This window comes from Anthonomus grandis, chromosome 22 (genome assembly GCF_022605725.1).
Source record: "Anthonomus grandis grandis chromosome 22, icAntGran1.3, whole genome shotgun sequence".
Lineage (NCBI taxonomy): Eukaryota > Metazoa > Arthropoda > Insecta > Coleoptera > Curculionidae > Anthonomus > Anthonomus grandis.
The window spans coordinates 35,703,541-35,726,213 of NC_065567.1; the positions used below are offsets into that span (position 1 = coordinate 35,703,541).

The following is a 22,673-nucleotide window of genomic DNA, read 5'->3' on the forward strand; positions in this document are numbered from 1 at the left end:
ATTCGAGAGATTTTCTAATTTTCTAGCAACTTCAGCGTTTTTGGGAGTAGTTTTTTTATTTCTTTTTTGAAGTATTCAGAGTCATTTTTACATCGTTGATCAATTGGAAGTAATTTTTTCTTACATTCTAGGCATTTGACGCCATTCTTTTATGATAAAGTCAAAATAAGCCTTATTATTCAAAGACACGAGCTATATACCAGTAACTCTATATATATTATTGACGTTGCACTTTTATTTTCAGCTTAGTTGGCATTTCTTTTTACTTTTTATTGTGCTTTTCGTAGTTAGTTGGAGTAAAACCATACCGCTGTTCTTTTTAGATAATTTTAAGTTTATATGTATTTTACGGATTTTTTAAATTCGTTTTTAAAAACGGATTCTAGTGTTGGCGCAGTCGATAGGATGAATAACGGTATTCATTACCTATGTCATCAAGTTGAGTATTATGTACTTCGATATTCAATTTGGGTCTTAATGGTTGATTTAAATAAATGCTTTAAAAATGATTATTAGGATTCTTATTATTTGAACAAATAGACATAGAAGTGGGCTTGGGAAGCTGCTTATCTATATTTGGCTTAAATATATTCTGCTGTTTTCCAAAACCTTCAGAATTTGTTCTCAAGCGGGTGGTCTATTGAGGTTAGGCCTTAGGACTATTGTGCCAGTTGGAGAAGATCTATTATTATTGTATAGGTTTTGGTTATTCGGATGACTATATTGAACAAATTGGTCTTGTGGGTGATTTTTACTTTTGTCTTTGTAAAAATTAGAATCACAATAATTTTAATTGTCCTATATATAATTATTTTGGAAATATTTAGTATTATTTTCCTTTAAAACAAATTGAATAGCTTTTGCTAGAAGTGCAGCAACGTATTGTAGTACCCGTAGGTTACCTAAGATATAAATGTCGTTAAAGCTAATTTTTGAGCTACTTCGTGAGCATCAACGTAACTCTAGAATAGATTCCAGATTTTAAGAACCCTATCCACAGATGTAAATTGCTCCGCAGTGCTCGTGCGGAGCTATTTACATCTGTGCCCTATCGTAGAAAAGTTCACAGCTCAAGTTGAAGGTTCGATTAATAAGTTTATTAATGAATCACTCAAAATCTGACATTTTTTTTATGTTAAACACAAGCACAAGAGGAAAGTCCTATGTCACTCTTGGAGTGGTCCTTGCGCAAAGATATTTGTGGGCGTTTATCTTGAATCGCTGTAGGTTGTATGCGTCGGGAAATATGTGGGGTGGAAGCCCGTTCCACAAAGAAGATGTTCTCCAGATGAATGGGTCTCGATGTTGATGAGCCGCAACTGCTAGACGCGTCCTTCTTGCCGGAACAGCCCTGGGTGGAATCAGGCCTGCCAGCTCAGAGGAGCACTTACCGTTATAATAACGGTAGAATAAACAGAGATCAGCCACCTTTCTCCTGTGCTCCAGACTATCCAGACTCTTTGTCAGTTCTGGTTTGTCGATAAGGCGAATAGCTCTCTTCTGTATAGAATCCAGCAGGTTTAAACTATGCTTGGGTGCAGAGCTCCAGACATGCGAGCAATACTCGAGGGAAGGGCGTATTTGAGCTTTATAAAGAGTCAGCAGCTGTTCTGGTGTATACAGTTTTTTCGTTTTGAAAAGCACTCCGAGTTTTTTGGAAGCCGCCCTGGCGACCTCGGCAACGTGGTCATGCCAGGACACACTGTTGGTGACCTCGACTCCTAGAAGATGTAAAGATGATTTCATTGGCAATGTTTTCCCCGCCATAATCAGCTTCGGGCCACCAAGTTTAGTCTTCATCGTAAATACTGCAGCCTGCGTTTTTTTAGCGTTAAAGTTGACCAGATTGTTACCGGCCCACGTCGAGATTGCTCTAATATCGTTGTTGATTGAAGCTATTTGTTGCTGCCTAAGATTCTGAGAACTTGCGGCTGTCGTTTGTTTGGCGGACTTAAATGTGGAAATAAGTGTGCTATCGTCCGCAAAGCTGTAGATTGGATTAACAGTGGTTCCTAGCAAATCGTTGATATATATCAAGAAAAGGGTGGGGGATAGAATGCATCCTTGAGGGACTCCAGCGTTAATATTAAATTTGTCGGAGAGGTATCCATCGACGGCTACTTGGATTGTTCGTTGTTCAAGAAAACTTTTGATCCAATTCAATAATGAGTTTTGTATGCCGATTGAGGAGAGCTTGGTTAGTAGTCCCTCATGCCACACTCTGTCAAATGCCTTGGAAATGTCAAGAGCGACTGAGCGAGACTCGCCGTGCTTCTCCATGGCCTCCGTCCACAAGTGTGTGACGTAAGCCAGAAGATCGCCGGTGGATCTAAGCTTTCGGAAGCCGTATTGATGATCGCTGATTAGTCCAGATGATTCCAGATATCTTAACAGTTGTTGGTTGACTACTTTCTCCATAATCTTCGATATTACTGGAACTAGTGCAATCGGGCGGTAATTGGAGGGCATCGTCTTCTTACCCTTTTTGGGTACAGCTTGCACTCGAGCAGTTTTCCAGCGTGTTGGAAATTGGCCCTGTTTATACGATGCCGTGAACAGTCTACATAAGGGAGGAGTCAATTCGTCTGCACAACGTTTTAGTATTAGGGCTGGAATTCCATCGGGTCCAGAAGCTTTGTTGGTGTCTACGCTTTTAAGAAGTTTTTTTATAATTCGTTAGGGAAACAAAATTTCTCCCATCGATGAATTCACCCTTGGCAAATATGGCGGTGTTTTGCCTTGCGAGTGCAGAGTAGAATTGGACGCGAAGAGTTTACCCAGTAAGTTGGCTTTTTCCCTTGCTGTTACCGCGATAGAACCATCATCTGCTGTTAGGGGTGGCAAGGCCGACTTAGCAAATCCTTGACTAACGGCTTCCGATACCGACCAGGAAGATCTTGTTCCATTTGGACAGTTTAGCAGTTTGTTTTTGATCCTGTAGTTGTGACCCTTTTTGCATTCATCAATAATTTGCTTTTAATATTTAATGATTAATATGTTTTAACATGTTATGACATTTATAAAACAATGGTTTTATTTACTTACATGAGAATTTTAAATGTCATTATAATTTGACAGAAAGAGAAGGAAAGACTTCAGGTGGCGATTTCGTCCAACTCCTCACAAAACCGGTCAATGTACTACCAATCTCCTATGTTTGTAACACTATCCAGTTAAATTCGCGATGTATTTAGATGAACTAGTACACTTAACCTGTGTTCTTTGCAAGTAGTCCTATATTCACTCGAATTATTCTCGACGGAATTGGTAATAAATTATACAAATAGAAGAATCAATATACGATCGATTGATCTTTGGCAATCCTACTAAGGACTGCGCCAATTAAAGATCGATAACACTAGAATTCCTTTTTAAAAACACAACTTATTTATTAAAATATAAATTTCGTAAAAATATTTAATATTACAACAAAGCAATCAAACAAGGCAAGAAAAATATATATATGTTATATTATAATGCAACTTTTATTATTTATTTTTTTAATTGAGACACCCATGGTCATGAATTTGTAAATTGTTAAATAACCAATATATATAATATATTGTAGTTTTTAATCATTATTATACTATATATCATAGAATAAAGTCAATAAAAAGTTGTTGTCATTCTGGGTCAAGCCGTAGCGGAAACTTGATTGCCTAATTCATGCTAAGGTTAATTGGTTTCAAGTGTAAACTCTCCAAAGCTTAATCTAAATGGCAATAGCTGTTTAAAATCCCATTGTGGGCGTCCATGTGGAAAACCCACACCTTACCCTCCCCATTGGCCCCGGATTTAAACACGTTCCCTTGTTTGGAAAGTAAACAATGGTGCGACTGAAAATTATACTCAACAAGCATTATAAATAAATGCCGTTTTTTTTCTTAGGTTTTAGGTAAATCTCAGCTTGAAATTCAATTAGCTGTATATAATTTTTTCATTAAAGAAGTCGACTTTCAGAGTTGACCCACTGAATTTTACATTTATAGACTGAAATATTTCCTTAAAATCATTAGGGGCACTTATCAGCTTAACAAACATATGATAATAGCGCTTGCTGGTAGATTATTCTCGATGAGAGCCAATGCGCAGTTCGACCGAGTGAGCTCTACACGATTCGTAGCTAATCGTGTTAGCCTTGTTGCCATATGATGTGAGAAAAAGTGACAAACTTGATCGGTATTCATGTGAAATGGAATAAATTGATGCTGGTCTGATCGATACTGGATAGGAAAAGTCTCCTTTGTTAGATGTATAAATTATAAGTTTAACGGATACATAAAAATTCTATAAGGATATATAAATTTTAATACGATCAATAGATCGTGACCTATAACGTGTCGCTAAAAGGTCAAAAGATCTGTCAAACTGATGATTAAAATGGCGGTTAATGGTTTTCAACTTAATCTAACCTTGAATCTAAACAATTTGATACTGACTGGTAGAAATTTTTTTCAATTTTCTATAATTTAATGAACTTACTTTTGAACCTGCAAAAACTATAATATAACACCTCATAAGTCCAAAAGTAAGTTTCTCGTATTTTAACAGAAACTATTTAAATACTTACTTTAATTATTCAGCATATTAAACCTATAAATCGCTATTCTTGCCAACCTATGACAAGAGCGCTAATCTTAGGAACATTCTTAACGAGAACCAATGCGCAGCCCGATCAAGTGGCTTCGACACAATTCGTAGCTGATCGAGGTAGCATTGTTGCCAAACATTGTGAGAAACAGTGGAAAAGTCTTATTAAATTAGTGAAAATCATAGTTCAAGGGTGTAAGATCTGTAGGTCATAACGCAGTAATGATAAGAATATCTCGAAGGCTTCAGGGAACAACTCAAAAGCCAAAGTCCAGCTTCTATCGAAAATCATAGAACTTCCTTTGGCAAGACAGATAACCCATGAGCCTGTCATCGTTTTGCTTAAAAACAATGTATAGAGTATGAGAGAGGCACCGAAGGATGACCGGTGTATTTCTTTGGGAACAATGGCATACCACTTCACTAGGAGGACATATGGCAGACAAAACTCTTTGATCTGCAAATGTTACTGTAACATTTAAATTATGTGTCCAAGACTGACTTGCCACCTCAATGAATATTTGGTGGTAATATAAAGTTTCATAAGGGTCACTTTTATTACCTTGGACGAAATCGGGCTCAAGACGTTTACTAGAGAACATAAAAGCATTATCAGAATATCCCGAAGGCTTCAAGATAATCTATCAAGTGAAAATAGAGGTTCTACTATAATAGAACCTGGAAAAGCATCTCTGGAAGAACCTCTGGAAAAGCACGACTTTATCATACGTACCCGGCTTAAAAACAATCCATAGACTATGCGAGAGGTAAAGAATAATGGAAGGCGATTGTACTCCTTTGGGAACAATGGTCGCATCAGTTCACTTGGTGGACTTTAAGCCGAAAATTCTACTTAAACGTGTCAAAGCATATTAGCCTATTATCCTGTTATATTCTGCATCAAATCCATCGACTATAAGAGGGGTACTGAAGTGAAGATAATTGTTTCCTTTGAAAATAACAATCACACCACTTCACTTTGTGGATATGTGGACAGATCTCTGGACTATAAAGACTCAAGAAGATTACTAAGGGATTTGACAGTTGCACGGGGGCATTTTAAAAATGCCACGAAGACTTCTGAATAATATTTAGCTATAAAAAGTTGATTAACGATTAGATAATTCGTTATCTTTTATAATCAGCAATAAAGATAGAGAAATATGGTTACTTATGGACCACATGGATTATATGTTACAGTTCTGATATTGACAGCTGACATTTAGGATATGGTTTGTTATTTATCAGGTTTAGTAAGTCTGTCAACCAGCTTCTTTTGTAAAACATATTACCGTATTAGCCTTTTATTATTCTCTAAGTACTTTATGGTCACCATTTAATGACTAGGTGGAAACATTTCTAGACTGTTGTAAAGAATTATAAATTGGTAAGATTGGTGAAAACGGTGGAAGCATCACCTTTCGAAGAGCATACTGCCTCATTGACCTATCATTCTGCTTGAAAACATGCATACGAGAGGTTCAGAAGAAATTAAATATTTACCATCTTGATAAGCGTCTACCATATAATTTCATCTGTTTGACTGTTAAACTAGATCTCTGGACTATGAAGAATTGGGGAAAGGTTAAATTGTCAAAGAACGACTTCCTTTCGTAAAGAGCATTTGGAGATGGCGTTACGGTTTCAGGAAATCAGCTTTAGTATTAAACGTTGGACCCAAAAGAAATGAAATAAATTTGCTATGAATGGTCAAAGCATTCCATCTTGTAGACGTCTGAAAATAGTTCACTTCATATATTCATCGACGTTGAGGGGCTTGAGGATTTTTCGTACGCCAATGATTTTATAATAGTGTTTTCGTTATTCGTTGACAAGCTGGCGCCAAAAACCTGCTTACCTACCTTTAGAGCTGAATTCAGCATAATTAAAAGCAGAACTAAATAAATGGATTATTTGATGTAATGTCGATTAGTAAATAAATTGCGAGCCTTATGCAATCCTTTTTAAATTACGGTTCGCATTTATCGAGTAATTGGCGCAAATATTTTTTTTTTTGAAAAGAAAATAATTAAAAAAACTAAGTGTGATTCTTCCAGGATTTACGGTATCAGCACATGAGGTTCTAGGAATGAGAAAAATAATAAAATAAGCAGAAGAAATTTCTTGGAAATTTCTTTTAAAAATGGCTTAGGAATTTTAAATATATTCAGAGTATAATGCTTTTTGTAAATAATAAGAGCAAGTACGTAAATTTATTTTTTAGATATGGAAAACATTTGAAAAAATAAATGCTGCGACATGATTTTTTGGACCTCTTTTTTTATACCTTTTTGATGCATTTTTAGAAAAAAATGTATTTTTTTTAATTTTAAAGGTATGTTGGTGCAATTTATGAAATATAGATTTTTTTTTACAACTTCATGTCAATTATTTAAAAAACGCTAAAACAGGTGTCTATTAATTAATTTGACAAATATACATTTGTTCTAGGTTTTTCAGTTATTTGAATATTTTTTGTTGGTACTTTTTCTACAAACTAAGAGGAAATTTTCCATAAAATCGTTGTGTTTTAAAGCCGTTTTTGTAAATTTTTATGTTTTTAAATCCGCACTCTACTAATGGACTAGGAAACTGAAATGTAGGATCCCCAACAATATACAAGTAGAATAAAACATGTAAAGCGTGAAAGTATTACGTCTTAAAATGAGCATATTTATTTTATGTTATTGTGTACGTCTGGAAAATTGAAAAAATATTATTTTCATAGAAACCCGTATCAGAGTCGATTAAAATTGCATTTGACTAAATGTTAACTTAACCCCTTAAATATAAGTTTCTAATTAAAATATTCCACTTAGGCACGTTCTACGAATGTAAATATTACTTTTATGTATTTATTATCATTATGTATCATGAGCATTGAATCTTAATTCAATGGTATCTGACTGTTATCCAAATAGCACCTAATTAATAATGCTATGGGTTTTTTAAATCACTTCTATAGATCACTAAAATTAGCTCATATCTTAAACTTAAAGTATTCAGTTTCACTATTTTTGTATTTCCTTTAAATAACTCTTTACTAAACCAAGAAAATCGACAAAAACTGCATCAATAAACTAATTCAATTATTCGCTTCACGTTAAGGTCATTTAAAGCCTTTATATAAGCAGTGGAAAAGGTTAAAGGGTATCCAAGCTTGAAAAATGCACTTGGGTTACTTTAACCATATTTTTAACTAAATGGATAAAAACCTTATTCATAAATGTATTTAACTATGATGCTGTGGTTACTATGGTCACCAGTTTTTTTTAACTACAAATTACAGCTTTCTATTAAACTTGATGTAAAGAGGATTCGAAAATGTTTGATCTGGCCTCAGCTATCACTGATTCTGCCCATTACTTGCAGCTCACTAATGCAGTATTTAATATTTATTATTACTGGATCTTGCGATGAAGCAGATTGAATTGAAAAACAACAGATTCAGTATTTTGTGTCGCATTAAAACCCGAAGTTTACAGCACCTGGGGAAGCAACTTCGATTTTTTTATTAGTATTTACATTAACTATTTTCTGAGTTTTTTCTCTATAAACGAGACTAATAACAACATTTATAACATGTAGGCTTTGTCTATGCCTAACACGTTATAAGTCCCCATGAAGATTTTCTACAAATCGTGGATCACCTCCTAATCTAGTTAAATTATTTTCGATTTTATGATTTACATTGGTGCCTTTTATTTTTACTATACTAGTTATGAAGTTAAGAACTTATTACTAAGTTATGAAGGCCGGATTGCGGAAGTGGCTGTAAATGTATTTCGTTACTACTTTGAGCGCTGGTTTGAGGAGCAGGAGATTAAAGATTTGGAGGGTTAAACGTCGAAGATAGTGAAGTTTTAGCTGTGGAGCAAGCTAGATCTGTTTTAGGCTCAAAATATCCATAGACTATATTCGTGAGAAGGAAGAAGTCCGTATTCAGAACCCATATTTACATGAATTAACCAGCTCCAATAGTGTTTTTAGTCAAAACCGACCATATCCACTGCACTTGCGTTCTGGACAATTGTATCTTTATAACTAAATGAACATTGGAAGTATACGTTCATGGAATCGAAATAAGTTAAACGAAGTGAAAGTGGGCATATGATACCACAAAGACGAAAGGCCCAAAGTTCTTAATCTTTTGGAATTGACTCGTGATTTTCGGCCTAGCAACGCAATCATATTGACCTACCAGTTGTATTGGGGCACGTTTGACATCTTGGGTAACGCTTGTACGGACAATCATGAATCTTTTCGAGCATTACTAAACTCTCCTTCTTCCATACCTTCTCCAACATACTAGTAAACCAACGCCTTTTTCATTCATCTTGACAAATTTATATGTTCAAACCATGCTTCAGCTATTGTTTTAGACAACAAACAAACAAATCGACTAACGTGGGCTAAGTTTTCTTATGTACAACAGTAGGAGTTTGACATTTGATGATAACCTTAAAGCAAGACAAAGTTAGACAAAGAAAATACTTTTTCATGACGGAAATACCACTATTTACATCTCTTGGTACAAAATGTTCGCAATATAGTAAACGCCTAAAGAGCATGCCATATATTTTGTGGATCTAATTAAACAATTTGGTTCGCTGGTTCAAAAGGACCATTTGTAATCTATTCAACAAAAAATTATTTATGAAAAGCTTTTTCACTTGATCTACAATCAGTTTAGATTTTTGAGCCTAGAGAATGGCTTTATTACCACCGTACAAATACGTAGTCAGAACTAAGTTGTGAGTGGTTAAATTGGCTTTGTAAAGTTGGACATCTGGTATAGATTTATTTGACGCAGAATACATCCCAAACTATAGTTTTCTTTTCTTCCTCTAAACAAATATTTTTAATGCGCAATCCTAATAAGATATTATGTAAACATGTCCATTGTCTTATATTCCGGCCTAAGTCTTTGGCCATCCATGGGATCTTGAGAATTCTGCGATACACCCTCATTTCAAATGCTTCTATTTGTTAATCTTATTGGTCAAGAGAGTCCAACCTTAAGCTATATTAAGAATACCTGACCGGATGTAGAAGTCCACGAATCTCAACTAAGGCTCTAGATCAAAATCAGTACACGTGAATATCTTTTTCTATGAGCCTGTTATATAAGGCATTTTATCCCTTTTTCTGATGTCAAGTTTTTAGATAGCCATGTTCCAAGAATCTAAAATAATCCACCTGTTCTATTGATTAAATCAGATGATCAAAAATCAGCTCAGAGTAAGTAAAAACATTTTTATTCCTTGTTACTACCATGAACTTAGTTTCCTTGATGTTTATATTGAAGAACTGCTTCATCAGCATACCGAATATTATTGATCCACACACCATCCCAATTCTCATCCCAATCTCTGCATCCTCGAATGCTTATTGAAAAATAGCCTCCGAGTAAAGGTTAAATAAAAGCAGGGAAAGAACCTATCTCTGTCTCAATCCTTTTTGAATTTGAAACCTTCTTGTTACTTCACTACAATTTTTTATGCACCTGATATCTTATTCATCCAGATCCACTTTTCTAAGCTGTGCTATTAGTTTATGATGTTGAGCTTTATCAAAATCTTTTTCATAGTCTATAAAGCGGAGACATACATCTTTACGCTAGTCGTAACCAATTTTCGAACAAAATTTTCATTGCAACTATTGCCTCTCTTGTACCCAGTCCCTGCCTGAAACCGAATTGTGACTCGCTTACGATTTCTCAAATATTCTCCTACGGATTATCTTTTGAAATATTTTGAGACCATGACTCATAAGAGTAATAAGTATGTATGATCTTTGCATGTTCTTGTATTGTTTTTTTTTGATAAGGGTATGAACACTTGCGACAACCATTGTTCAGGATACGTGCCAGTATCGTAAATCTTATCGGACTATTCCCATGCAAAGCATCAATACCTCGTTTGTCCATAAGTTTAAGCAGTTCGGAAGCGATTTCATTTGGGCCCACTGCCTTATTATTCTTATCATTGTATATTCTGTTTGCTCTTTGTCGATAGAAGACGCCGGTAATAGACCATCACTGTTCATCGTTTCCTGTGTTCTCTTGGAATTAAAAAGTGTTTTATGTACCTCTTCCACGTCTCCATTTTGGCATTATTTTTAAAATTCCATCTTATCATCTTGATCGACCAGTGTATCAGGATTCCGTCTCCTAATATATACCGCGGTCTCCTTTTTTTTATAGAGTAAAAGACTATCATGTCTTCTATTTAACTCGCTCAGCTCATTACACTCGTTTTGAAGCCATTCATTATTCAGTATTGTTCTTTGCAACTACTTACATAATGTGTTCTTATCACTTTGTACTTTCGGGATTAATGCATAACTAGTATGATTTTATTAGTTCGCCATTTGTGTTTTTTTGCTCTTAGATTCAAAACCTAACCACTGGACAGTGCTGTGTCTCTTTATATTGACTATATTATTCCATGATTAAGTTACATTGTCGCTTTCTATTCTTAGCAATACTGTTTCTATTTTTGGGTTTATTTGATCAGACATCACGAGCCTAATATTTGGATCTTAGAGTACTTCTAAGCAAGTAGCTGTTTGGGCTTTATTTTTATTCCATTTTGAGATATTTTTACGGTAGCTGTTAGTAGAATATGATCGAAAGGCACGTCGGCGCCGGGGTAGGTATAGGTATTTTATATTGCGAAATCGTGAGTTAACGAGGACATAATTTATCTGGTTTCGAACTATGTTTTCTGGTTGATCCGCATGAGACTTCCACGTATATAGTTTTCGAGAATGGTGCTTAAACCACGTGCTTCAGACTTTACTTTTTTCTTCTTGACAGAACCGGAGAAGGCGTTCACCTCTCTCATTCCTTTTTTCTAGTTCGACTGGTTTAGCTCTAATTCTTAGCAAGGGAGCGTGATCACAATAGAAGGCATTATCTTTCTGTGTATTGATGGCCTGAGTGATAGAATATGCCATTCCTTATAGAACTGAATCCCGAATTGGGCCACGAAGTCTCCGCGACCCCCAAAATATCGATGTTCCTTTCCTATTCAAGATTGGCAAGATTACCGGTTTCAACCAGGCTTTGTATGTTCCACGTGCCGATCTTGAAGGTTAAATGCAAGCCAAATCTCCAACATGTAATGCTCAAATCCGTTCCTCCACAAACATCCGATCAGAGAACTAGTTAAACCTCTGGAAAATGTTGATTTAAACTTGTTACATTTGGTTCTCTTGGGAAGAAGTAATGAAGGCAGTTTTCCGTTGCCTTCTTCCATTTTTGTGTCCTCTCAACATGAAGTGCAGAAATTATGAAATACTTAAATGTTGAATGTGAAAGTTATGAAAAAATTATGAAATCCTTGGAGACCCAAGCATTGGTCAGCCAGCTTCAATTGCTCAATTTCAATTCAATTCGCTTCAATTTGCTCCGTGATCCCTGATTTTTCGGGTTTGTGGAACTGTGTTATGTAATGTAATCCTCTTGCCTGGTGATAAGTTGTTGGTAGATGATAAAGTTCTTGATATTGTAACGAAATTCGGGCACACACTTTTATTGTCAACGTCAAAACTAACTACGACTAACCTAACTCACTGTCGTTTAATTGTTTTCAAGGTAAAAACTAACTGAATGAATGTCACGAAGCGCGTCCTTTTTAAAAAGAACAGTTTCGAAATATTTAGAATCTTCATTGTTTTTGCCGAAAGAGACCAATATATTTAGGAGAATACTGACAGTCAAAGCAAGCAAGTATACAAATTCTAGAAAATTAAAACTTCAGGGATTTACAATAATATAATCTAAATAACCTAAATTGGGGCCAAAATGGGGCTCTTAAACAAATTGAACTACTTAAAAACTAAACACTATAGATAAAAATAATAGACCAAACGTAAGTAGAACCCTAAATAAACCCTACGAATAATTAACGTATTTTCATTTTCATAATAATATAAATCATGACGTTTACCATAGCCGACTGTTTGACAAATTGACAAATATTGATCTTGGTACATGCTCGCCATTGCTTGTGGGTGAAAAAATGGGCTGAAACTATTATCTTGTGAATGAGTATTGTTTAAAGTTGAAATGCTTATGCTCTAAGCTTTAGAGCTGTTGAGCACAAATGAAATGCATATGAAATTTGTTTTTATTATCTTTTATAGCAAGCAACATTTTGACCAACATTAACATTTCTCGAGACCTTTAAGGGATCTTTTTCTACCTAGATCTGCATCCAGCAGTCCCACCATTTCCTTGCTTGATCCGAGACTTCGTGAATGTAAAGATCGTATTGGATAATAATTATATTCTTCACTAGCAGTAGGTCTACTGTCCTTTGTAATTCCTCGCGTTATGGTTAGCTGACGAAGACGGAAAGTCAAAACTGCTCCAGAAGATTTCAATCGGTGCACTTACGTGGCCTGGTCTGGTTTAAGAATAATCAATAAGAATCACTGTATAATCAATAATGAAATACACATAATTTACTTCCTGAAACTAATAACTTCATGAAACATGATGGGACATCCCAGCATTAAAAGGGAAAACTCTAAATACAAACTAATTTTATTTTATGAATAATAAATAAATCAAATATTAAATGCCTATATAATAATGTAGGTAACCTCTATAAACGTTCTATTTTTAACTCTAAAAAGATGTGTACATCGCAACACGTTTATGTATTTTGTTAGTGAAAGTCGGCCGTTTTATGTCTATTTTTGATTTGAGCGCGTAAAAATGTGTAGTCTTGTCGTTTTTTAATAATTTAAGTGCCTTCATTAATAACGATTAGAGGTTCAATGAAAGCAAAATTAATATTGATAGTCTTGCATTGAAACCTGACCCTAATTTTTGATTAGACTACTGGAACGACAGATTAGACTACTGGACAAGGTAAATAAATCATGTGTACTTTTTTGAAAAACGTCAACGACCACCTCACGTCAAAGAGAATAACGCTAGAATAAAACCATATGTTCGATTGACGTTTATTTATTTTTTTATAGTTAACATGCTGAAAACGTCAATGACCAAGCAATGTCGAGAAAAATAACGTATATTTTCAAGATAAATTCCAACGTTAAACAAACGTCGGTTTCTCTATTTATAATAAAGTATAAACTACACTGGAACGACCAATTATTGTCGGAAAAAACAACGTATTTTTTACAAATATTTACGCTTTAAAATGACGTTGCTTGTACATTGGGAAATATAATTGATGATGAAAATAACGACGTAATTTCTAATGACAAATTCATTCAAGCAAACGTTATCCACCAACTAATATCGAGCAAAAATAACGTAATTTTTAAGATTAAATTAATGTTTATGTATTAGACTGACCTGTTGGCATATTTATATAGGTTAGGTTTAATTTACGTTGAACGATGTAATTGTTAAGATATCTTAGGTAAGATTGACGTCGGTTAAATTTTTTTCGTCAAGAGGTAAAACACCAATCACTGAGATGAAATATAATTTTTAGGATGCATTGTTACGTTTTGTTGACGTCGATTATTTTTTTAAGACTAGAATGGTAAAACCGTCAACGGTCAACCAATAGTTATCGGGAATAATTACGTATTTTAGGATAAATTTTAACGTTAAACAAACGTCGGTTTTTCTATTTATAATAAAGTGAGTATAAACTACACTGAAATTACCAATTATTGTCGGAAAAAATAACGTAATTTTTAGGACATAATTTACGTTGGATGACGTAATTGTTAAGATATCATACGTAACAATGAGGTTGCTTAATTTTTTTAATGGTGAAAAAGTAAAGCACCAACCAGTGTGACAAAACATAATTTTTACGTTAAATTGTTACATTTCAATGACGTTTATTTATTTTTTAAGGCTAAAGTGGTAAATCCGTGCACGAACGAATACTGTCTGAAAAAATAACGAAATTCTTAGGCCAAATTAATGTTAACGTGTTAGATTGACTTTTTTAATAATGAAAAGGTAAAATATTTATTAGTGCGATAAAATATAATTTTTAAGATAAATTGTTGCGTTTTGATGACGTCGATTTAATTAGTAAATCATTAACGACTAAACAATGTCGGGAAAAATAAGTTATTTTCTAGGATAAATTCCAATGGTAAACACATGTCGGTTTCTCTTTTTGTAGTAAAGAGTTCAGATAAACCACTGGAAGACCTAAATGGAAGATGAGAAAAACAACGTCATATTTACAAACTTGTACATGTTAAATTGATGTTCGTTGGACGCTGGAATCTTTATAGATTAGGTGTAATTTAGTGGACAATATCAACTAACTACCGTCAAGAACAACGATTTAACTTTATTCTTAGTTTAGATTGAAGTCAGTTAATTAAGTCGGTGTAAACGTCAATGAGAATAACGTATTTTCTTGGACAAATTTTAATGTTACACATATGTAGGTTTCTCGTTTTGTACTAAATAATGTAAGTCTAAACTACTGGAAGGTATGAACGACCAATTAATCTCGGCGAAAAAAAACGTAATTTTTACGTCTTAAACTGACGCTCATTGGCCGTTGAGATATTTATATATTAGGTATTTACTATTTATAGACCTACTAACGTCAAGAAGTAATTTTTACTTCGAAGTACTTTTAATTTAAATAAATCTTAAACAATTTTATTTTTAAAACTAAGCAAATAAATTCTATTGGTGCAATTTGGCGTTTTCATGTAATTTTCATTGATAAAAATTCTCTTTTTTGTAAATTATTTATACTAGTAAAAAAATGCGACCACCAAATGAACTAAGAAAATACCAACGAGATTTCGAGGATACATTGACTTCTTACTGATTTAATTATTAAACCACGTAATATGGAAATAACGCAAATTTAGGAAGAACAAATAAATTTTTCGTATTAAATTGACGTTGGTTGAAAGTTGACATACTAATAAATTAGATATAGTTTACGTCAAGTACGTAATAAGACAGCAATAAGTTAACAACATAGATAAATTCTAATGTTAAAATAGATTTAATGTCGAAAAATTAACTCACTTTTCGAATGAATTCCAACGCTAAATAGAAGTAAAGACGAAAAATTACTTAATATTTAGAATAAATTCTTACGTTCGAATGACGTTATTCCTTAATGCTAAAATGATAAAATTTTGATGATGAATTGTTGTAAAAGTTTCTGGGATAAATTTCTAGGACAATTTTAGTTATTACGGAGACTACGTATTTTAGAATAAATTCTTATGTTTGAATGACGTCGATTTATTTTTTAAGAACACAATGATAATAACGTTAACGACCAACCAATGTTGGGAAGAATCCTGTATATTCTAAGATAAATCCGAACCTCAAAAAAACATAATGACATAATAGAAACATATAAATAACTTACGAATATCAAACTCCTATCCTAATAGTATGCAGCCAAATGGCAGATTTGCTGAAGGTGGTCTGGATATAGTTATTTTGTTTGCCCGTCATTTTCAGCAACTTGCAAAAAACATGAAGGTACAATTACTAATTATAATTTCGGTTACACTCTTGATTTTGATTCAAATTTTTATGCTTTCGAAACGATTGACGACCACAAAATTAAATATTCTTACGGAACTGATGGCATACCGTCAGTTTTATTTCTTTAAAAATTTTGTGTTCCTTAACCAAACTCCTATATTATCTATTTTGTCTCCCTTTAGAATTCGGATGTCTTCCAGAATTCTGGAAAACGAGTTTCTTGACTCGTAATTAATTTTACCAACTGCAGGGGTGTAAGCATACAATCTGAAATTCTTAAGCTTATTGACAGTTTTTTTTTTCCAAGAGCCCTCATGGCGTAGAATATAATTATATAACAGCAACACGGTTTTTCTAAGAGTAAATCTACTAATAGTACTTGTTGGATGCCTTTGAGAACATAGTCAGATGGATTGTACTTACACTGACTTCTCGAAAGCGTTTGACAGAATGCCTCATGAACATCTCATTTAGAAGATGCATGTGATGGGTCTGGGTGATAGTTTTTTAAAGAAGATTGATGTTTGACGGATTTTTGTCGAATCCTATTTAATTGGTGCGCATAAATAACATATTTTCTGAAAAATGTAGGTCTTTTCCGGTGTACCTCAGGGCTCCCACCGCACCTATTTTATTCATTCTATTTATTAGTGATGTTTGTTGAGTTATTCGTCACTCATAATTTTTATTTCTTGCGGACAACCTAAAAATGTACAAGTTGATAAAATATTAATGCGCAACTTTTGCAACCTGATGTTGACAGTCTTTTTTATGGTCAGTAAATGATGCTTTAAAGCTTAATATTAAAAAGTACACAATACAAAAAATATACAACACTATACAATGAATGGCTTAGCTCTCGAATCTATTACTATCGTTAGAGACTTGGGTGTATTACTGGATAGTAAATTGATATTTGTGCTTCATTAGAATGAGATAGTCAATAAGGGTATGCGTAATCTTGGTTTTGTTATGCGGAACTCTGGTAAAATGTCTGTCTTTTGTTTCAACATGTTCTACTTTTCAATTGTCCGTTCTGGGCTTGAATACGCCTCGCCTGTATGGTCACCTTTTAATCTAATCTTGTGGAAACAATTGATACAGTTCACAAGCATTCGTTCACAAGTACACTGCCATTGAAAGTTAGCAGAGTTTTCATATTAATTGTAAGATAATAAGGAATATATTTAATATGGAGTAATATAGGTCTTAAAGTAAGGACGACTCGTTCGGATTTTATAGGGATTTTTTTGCCCTGGTATTTTAGAAAACAACCATTCAATGTCAATTCAATTCTATTTTTGCTATAATTTTCTTCATTTTCAAAGCATTTATATTCTTTACAGTTGCCGCTTATTATCATTATGCATATGTTTGTATGTACTTATATCTAACTTTATTCTTGAATTTTTAAGTAAATTTCAGCGTTAAACAGACTTAACTAATAACAAAAAACGACCATGATTTTTACCATAAATTCGTACATATGAATGATGGCGCTTTATTTTTTAATGATTAATGATTCTTTTTTTTAGGATAAACTTCAACGCAAAGTCGAAGAATTTAATTTTTAGAATTCCTTGTTTTTTTTCTTTGAGAACTAATTGATCCATCCACAATGCAATGTGTTATAACATAAAACATTGTCTCAAAAACATGTTTATTTATCAAGTCTTCTGTCATTGAAAATAAACTTTCATCTTTCTAACAATACTGTACCATTTCTATACACTTTGGTTTTTACTACAAGTTACTATAAACGTAAATACGTGCCTTTCTTGCTACTTTTGTTCCCTTTAACGCCCCTCGCTCATTATCAAAACCTTTGGCTTCCCGACCAAAAATCTGGGGTTCTTTTGTATACGATCTTCGCCTGCTTTCAAATGCCTGCATGTGAGTACAGGCGAGCGACTTTGTTTAGTTTTACGGCCCAAGAAAGATCGACAAAGCTAAACTGCTGCTCAGTATTAATCAGCTTGTGCTGTTTCCTATTAATGTTTTCTGAACAGAGGGCTTTTAAAACAATTTAATAAAGGAATTTTGCTTTAGAGCACAAAAACTGAAAAAGAAAACGGAGTTTTCTTGTATAAAGACCTTTTCTTCTGTTAGGTTTATTAATGGTTCTTTTATGATTTGCTTTTTTACTTTTTTGGCAATAATATAAGCAATTTTCGACCCGGGGTCGTTAGCCTTTTAAATATATATAACACGAAAATTCTATGGTTTCCGAACAGATAAAACACTTTATTTACTTGTTCCAAGTACATCGTATGGAAAAAATCTGGTTGAGTCAGAAACCCTTTTAACTCACTGCCAAGATTTTTTTTAAATATATTCAAGCATATAAGTGAAATATTGTATTCCCTTTCAAGGGACAAAGGTACTTTGTACCTTTTCAGATCCAGTCACCTTAATTTATGTTTTCAAGCATTACTCTTATATGACGCCACAGTTACTTTTTCAAAAATACGGGCGAGAATATTCAAATATTTCTGGTTTAATCCTTACACGTTTCATTCTACTAAATGGACAACCACCAAATCTTATCTTCTGGTAAATTAAATCGCTACTGGGATAAATATCTCATATTATGTATCACCTCCAAGAAGCATATGGAACAACGAGTTTGTTAGGGCTGTAGCCTTTTCTCGCATCCTAGTTTTCAACGCTTGCTTCTTAATCAACCCCTTTTCATGCGGTTGATATCTATGCTCATCGCTCTCTGATTTCACTATTCCTTATTTTGTCTTTTTGGGTTAATTGGCAACATCTAGGCCAGCATTTCATTTCCATTGCTTTTATTTTGGATGCGTCTTTTTAATTTATTATCCAAAGCTGTGAATCATATGTAGCAATACTTTCTATGATACTTTAATATATTGTAATTTTTGTTTTCCTAGCGATGCGGTTATTGCAGAGTATACTATTTAGCTGAATTACCTTGTCTAATTCTAATTGCTATTTCCTGTGTTTCGACCATCATTTGTAATGCTTATATCGAGATATTTATAGCTCTGTTTTTGATGAGTTAATTGATAAACTCCACATGGTGTATTCTTCATCTATTTGCCGTTTTACATATAGTGGATATCATACTGAACTTTTGCAAATATTACTTGGTCATTCGCAAAACAAAAGCTATACAGTTTATGATCTCCAATTGAAATATCCATAGGTTTAAATTTTTTTCCAGGTTTTCAAAACACCCTCCAAATAAACCCTAAAGAGTATAGGCGCAATGCAGCAGCCTTGGGGAAGTCCTTTCATCACCTTTAATCTTTATCCAATCTTTATTGAACTATTCGTATCTTTGTATAACTTCCTCACGACATTAATGTATATCGGTGGAATTCTCTTATCTTCTAGTACTTGCCACAACTTAGCTAATGGGACACTATGAGACGATGTTTGAAGTTCAACAAATACCAAATGTGTCTCCATATTGCGTTCCAAACGCTTTTCTATTATTTGTTTTAGGCAGAAGGCATTGTCTATACAAGAACGACTAGTACAAAAGCCACTTTGATATTCAGCATCTTCTCAACCATCTTCAATTTGGCTTTTAATTATTTTTCAATAGAATCTACAAATTGAGTTGGTTACACTAAGCCGTCGGTAGTTCATACAATTATTTCTATCGCCTTTGTTCTTGTATAGATTGCTGATATATGCGGTTTTGCATTCTTGGGGTAGCCTTCTACCTTCGCCTCTAGAGAATAAATTAAAGCTTAAATTTTTTAGTTCTATTTAGATTATTACCTACTAGATAAGTTCTATGGGCACTTGCCCCGGTCCTGGATCCTTCCCATGTTTCATACTGTTAGTATGTTTAATTTCTTCTGCTGTTATTTCCGTTTCTTCGCAGTAGGAAATATCATATTTCATATTGTAACAGACCTGATGCTTATAAGCTTGATGACTATCATTTCATTTCTTTCTCTTTCTCTAGGTTACTCTCTCATGAACACCTTTGAAGAGGCAATATCTTGAATGAATGAAAATGAAATCCTGTTAAGTCTTCTGTCACCATTTTTCCATAGAATTCTACTTATTTTTTGGAAAAATCAGGTTTAACCTACTGCGTTCTTTACCATCTCTTTTACTACCCTGTGATCACTTGTTTTCCAAGCTTGTTTACTTCTAGCGTTACCTAAGAAATGCTCTACGTTGTGGCAGGCTTTATTTCACATTTTTTACTTTGTTGTTTAAGATATTGTACTGTTGCCGATCATTAATGTCGGTATTTTCATCCTACATATCTTTCTTCTTTCTCACAAAGGCTATTCTATTACTCCACCATTCATTTCTATTTTTGATTCACTTCTCCAATAGCCTCCATTGCTGCTTAGTCAAGACCTTTAATTATTTTGTTATAGGTATTAATTGGCGAGGAGTAACAAACGTTTAATTTCAAGTAAGATAGACTCATTTTTAAAATTTCGTAGGTTATACCTCATTGATGAGAGGTCTTTCAGTGTCATTTAACTTCGTCATTTACCTTCTTTGAATGTAAATAGCAATGACGCTTTAAGTAAATAGTGATCAGATCCACACTCTGCTCCTCGATAGACTGTAATATTATTAACTTTTATTTTTGAGTTTTCCCTGCATATACAGTAATCGATTATTGATTTTAACATTCTTGTTGCTTGGGTCAACGTGGTTTTATGATGATATCCTTGTGCTGATAGTATAGATTTATTATCTTTAAATTCGTATGATGGCCAAACCTAATTAATTTTTCAACGTTTTTATTTACTCTTTCCCAGTTCTTAATATTTCATGACAGCCTTTCCTTTATGAGTATACCTACGCCTGCTGCTGCTCTTCTGCTTTTTCCTACTCCATTACAAAAATGAACAAAATCTTTGAACTCGTCCATCCCTTTCCTTTTTTTATTTGTTTCTGTAATGACGGTGACTTTAATTTTAAATGTCTTGATTTCTTTCAGTACCTCGTCGTTCGTCCGAATGCATTGCGCATTCCACTTTCCAAAACTCATTAACATTTTCCGTAATTTTCTTACAGATTACAGTATTTATTACACGTGTTTGAAAAATCACTGTCGAAATTGATAATTTCTTCATTCCTAAGAAGATTTAGAACCTTTGAGATCACTGATGAGTTAAACATTACTCTCTTGTTCATCATACAATTTAATCCGCTCAAGTGGTGTAGTAAATCACTGCTGAAAAAAATAAACTAACAATTCTAAGAGAACGAATATAAGGACGAATCTTAAAAATCACGGCGGAGATGAAAATAAAACATTTATTTCTTTGTTCCTTACACAGTTGGTCGTATTCAACCACAGCTATAACACGAATAGGGATAAATGAGATGAGACGTGTGGCAACTGGACTTCACGCCGTACTACAAATATGTATAAGGGTCACTGGAGCTAAAAATGTACGCGAGACAAACAAATAATGTACCCCGTTTTTACCGTGGCGCCATCTTACAGTCATCTCACATCTTACAATATAAATTAAGCTATCTGAAGTTGCAAAAGTAAATCGCATTAGATAAAATGCACGGCTCTACAACCATTGCATTTAAGTTTCTATCCCACATTTGTTATACAATACACTATTCTGCCTTCGCTCTTGACACAGTTGATCCTGATCAATAGGTACTAGTAAAGAAGAACTAAGAACTATTACTTTGTATTGCTTGCTTTATTAATTAATAGCATAAATCTAGTCGCAAACTTTACTCCCAAGAAGATTGTACTGGAGTATGTTATTGTAGCCTCGTAACCTGACGATCCCACTTATTCTTTTAATGCGTGCCGCTTAATTTCGGGCCACAAGTCATTTATGGAAACTTCCACTTGTATAATCTTCAACTCTAAAGTGGATTTTTTTGTCGCAGATTCTGCATCAATATATAAACTTTATAGTTATTTAAGTTATAGCAAGTTGATGTTAATCAGTGTTTATTTATGAAAGAATTGTAACAAAATTTTCTTTTAATTGCAGGGCTGCAGTATGACTACCAAAACTTATCCTTTTGCAACAGTCATCCGCGATCGGTCACCCAACAAAGCTACTGCCTTCGGCCAACGCCAACGGCAGAAGGAAGCGCATGGCCATCAGTGGCGTTGGCGACATATGGTAGCGACAACAGCTATCGCGGTTACTGTGGTATGACCTCAACTGCGATGAGCACCACGGGGAATGATGGTCCAGCTGGACCGGCGGTTAACTCCCCTTCTGCTCAACAGCAACAGGGTCAGCAGCAGGCCGTTGCACCAAAACGACCTCTGCGTAGAGTTCAAAAACCGCCTCCAGATCGCCCGAAACGTGCATTATTCTGCCTCTACTTGAAAAATCCCATTAGAAAAATATGCATTGACGTCGTTGAATGGAAGTATCCTTTTTAAAATATATCGTACGGTACGAGGACAAATTATTCTAATCCAGATGAAACAGTTTCGACCCTATATATATCTCGATTCTCAGTCGCTTCCCCACTACTGTTAGGTATCAGAGCATTCCATATTTTAGCACGTGGTCTCATGTTAAGTACGAGAATAATAATTTTTGTATTGATTCGAATTTTTACCAGACTGGGTTAGAGTAAATTGTGATGTAAGTGTTGA

General features: G+C 34.1%; 1 protein-coding gene across 2 annotated transcripts in view; it reads left to right on the top strand.

Moving 5' to 3' along the window:
• Positions 1-22,673, top strand: part of LOC126748207 (muscle calcium channel subunit alpha-1) — a 120,256-nt gene that overhangs the window by 28,368 nt on the left and 69,215 nt on the right. For both annotated transcript variants that reach the window (XM_050457281.1, XM_050457282.1), the window contains exon 2: positions 22,051-22,441. In XM_050457281.1, the coding sequence (XP_050313238.1) occupies positions 22,218-22,441 (224 nt within the window). In that variant the 5' untranslated portion in view covers positions 22,051-22,217. The remainder of the gene's footprint in view (positions 1-22,050; positions 22,442-22,673) is intronic.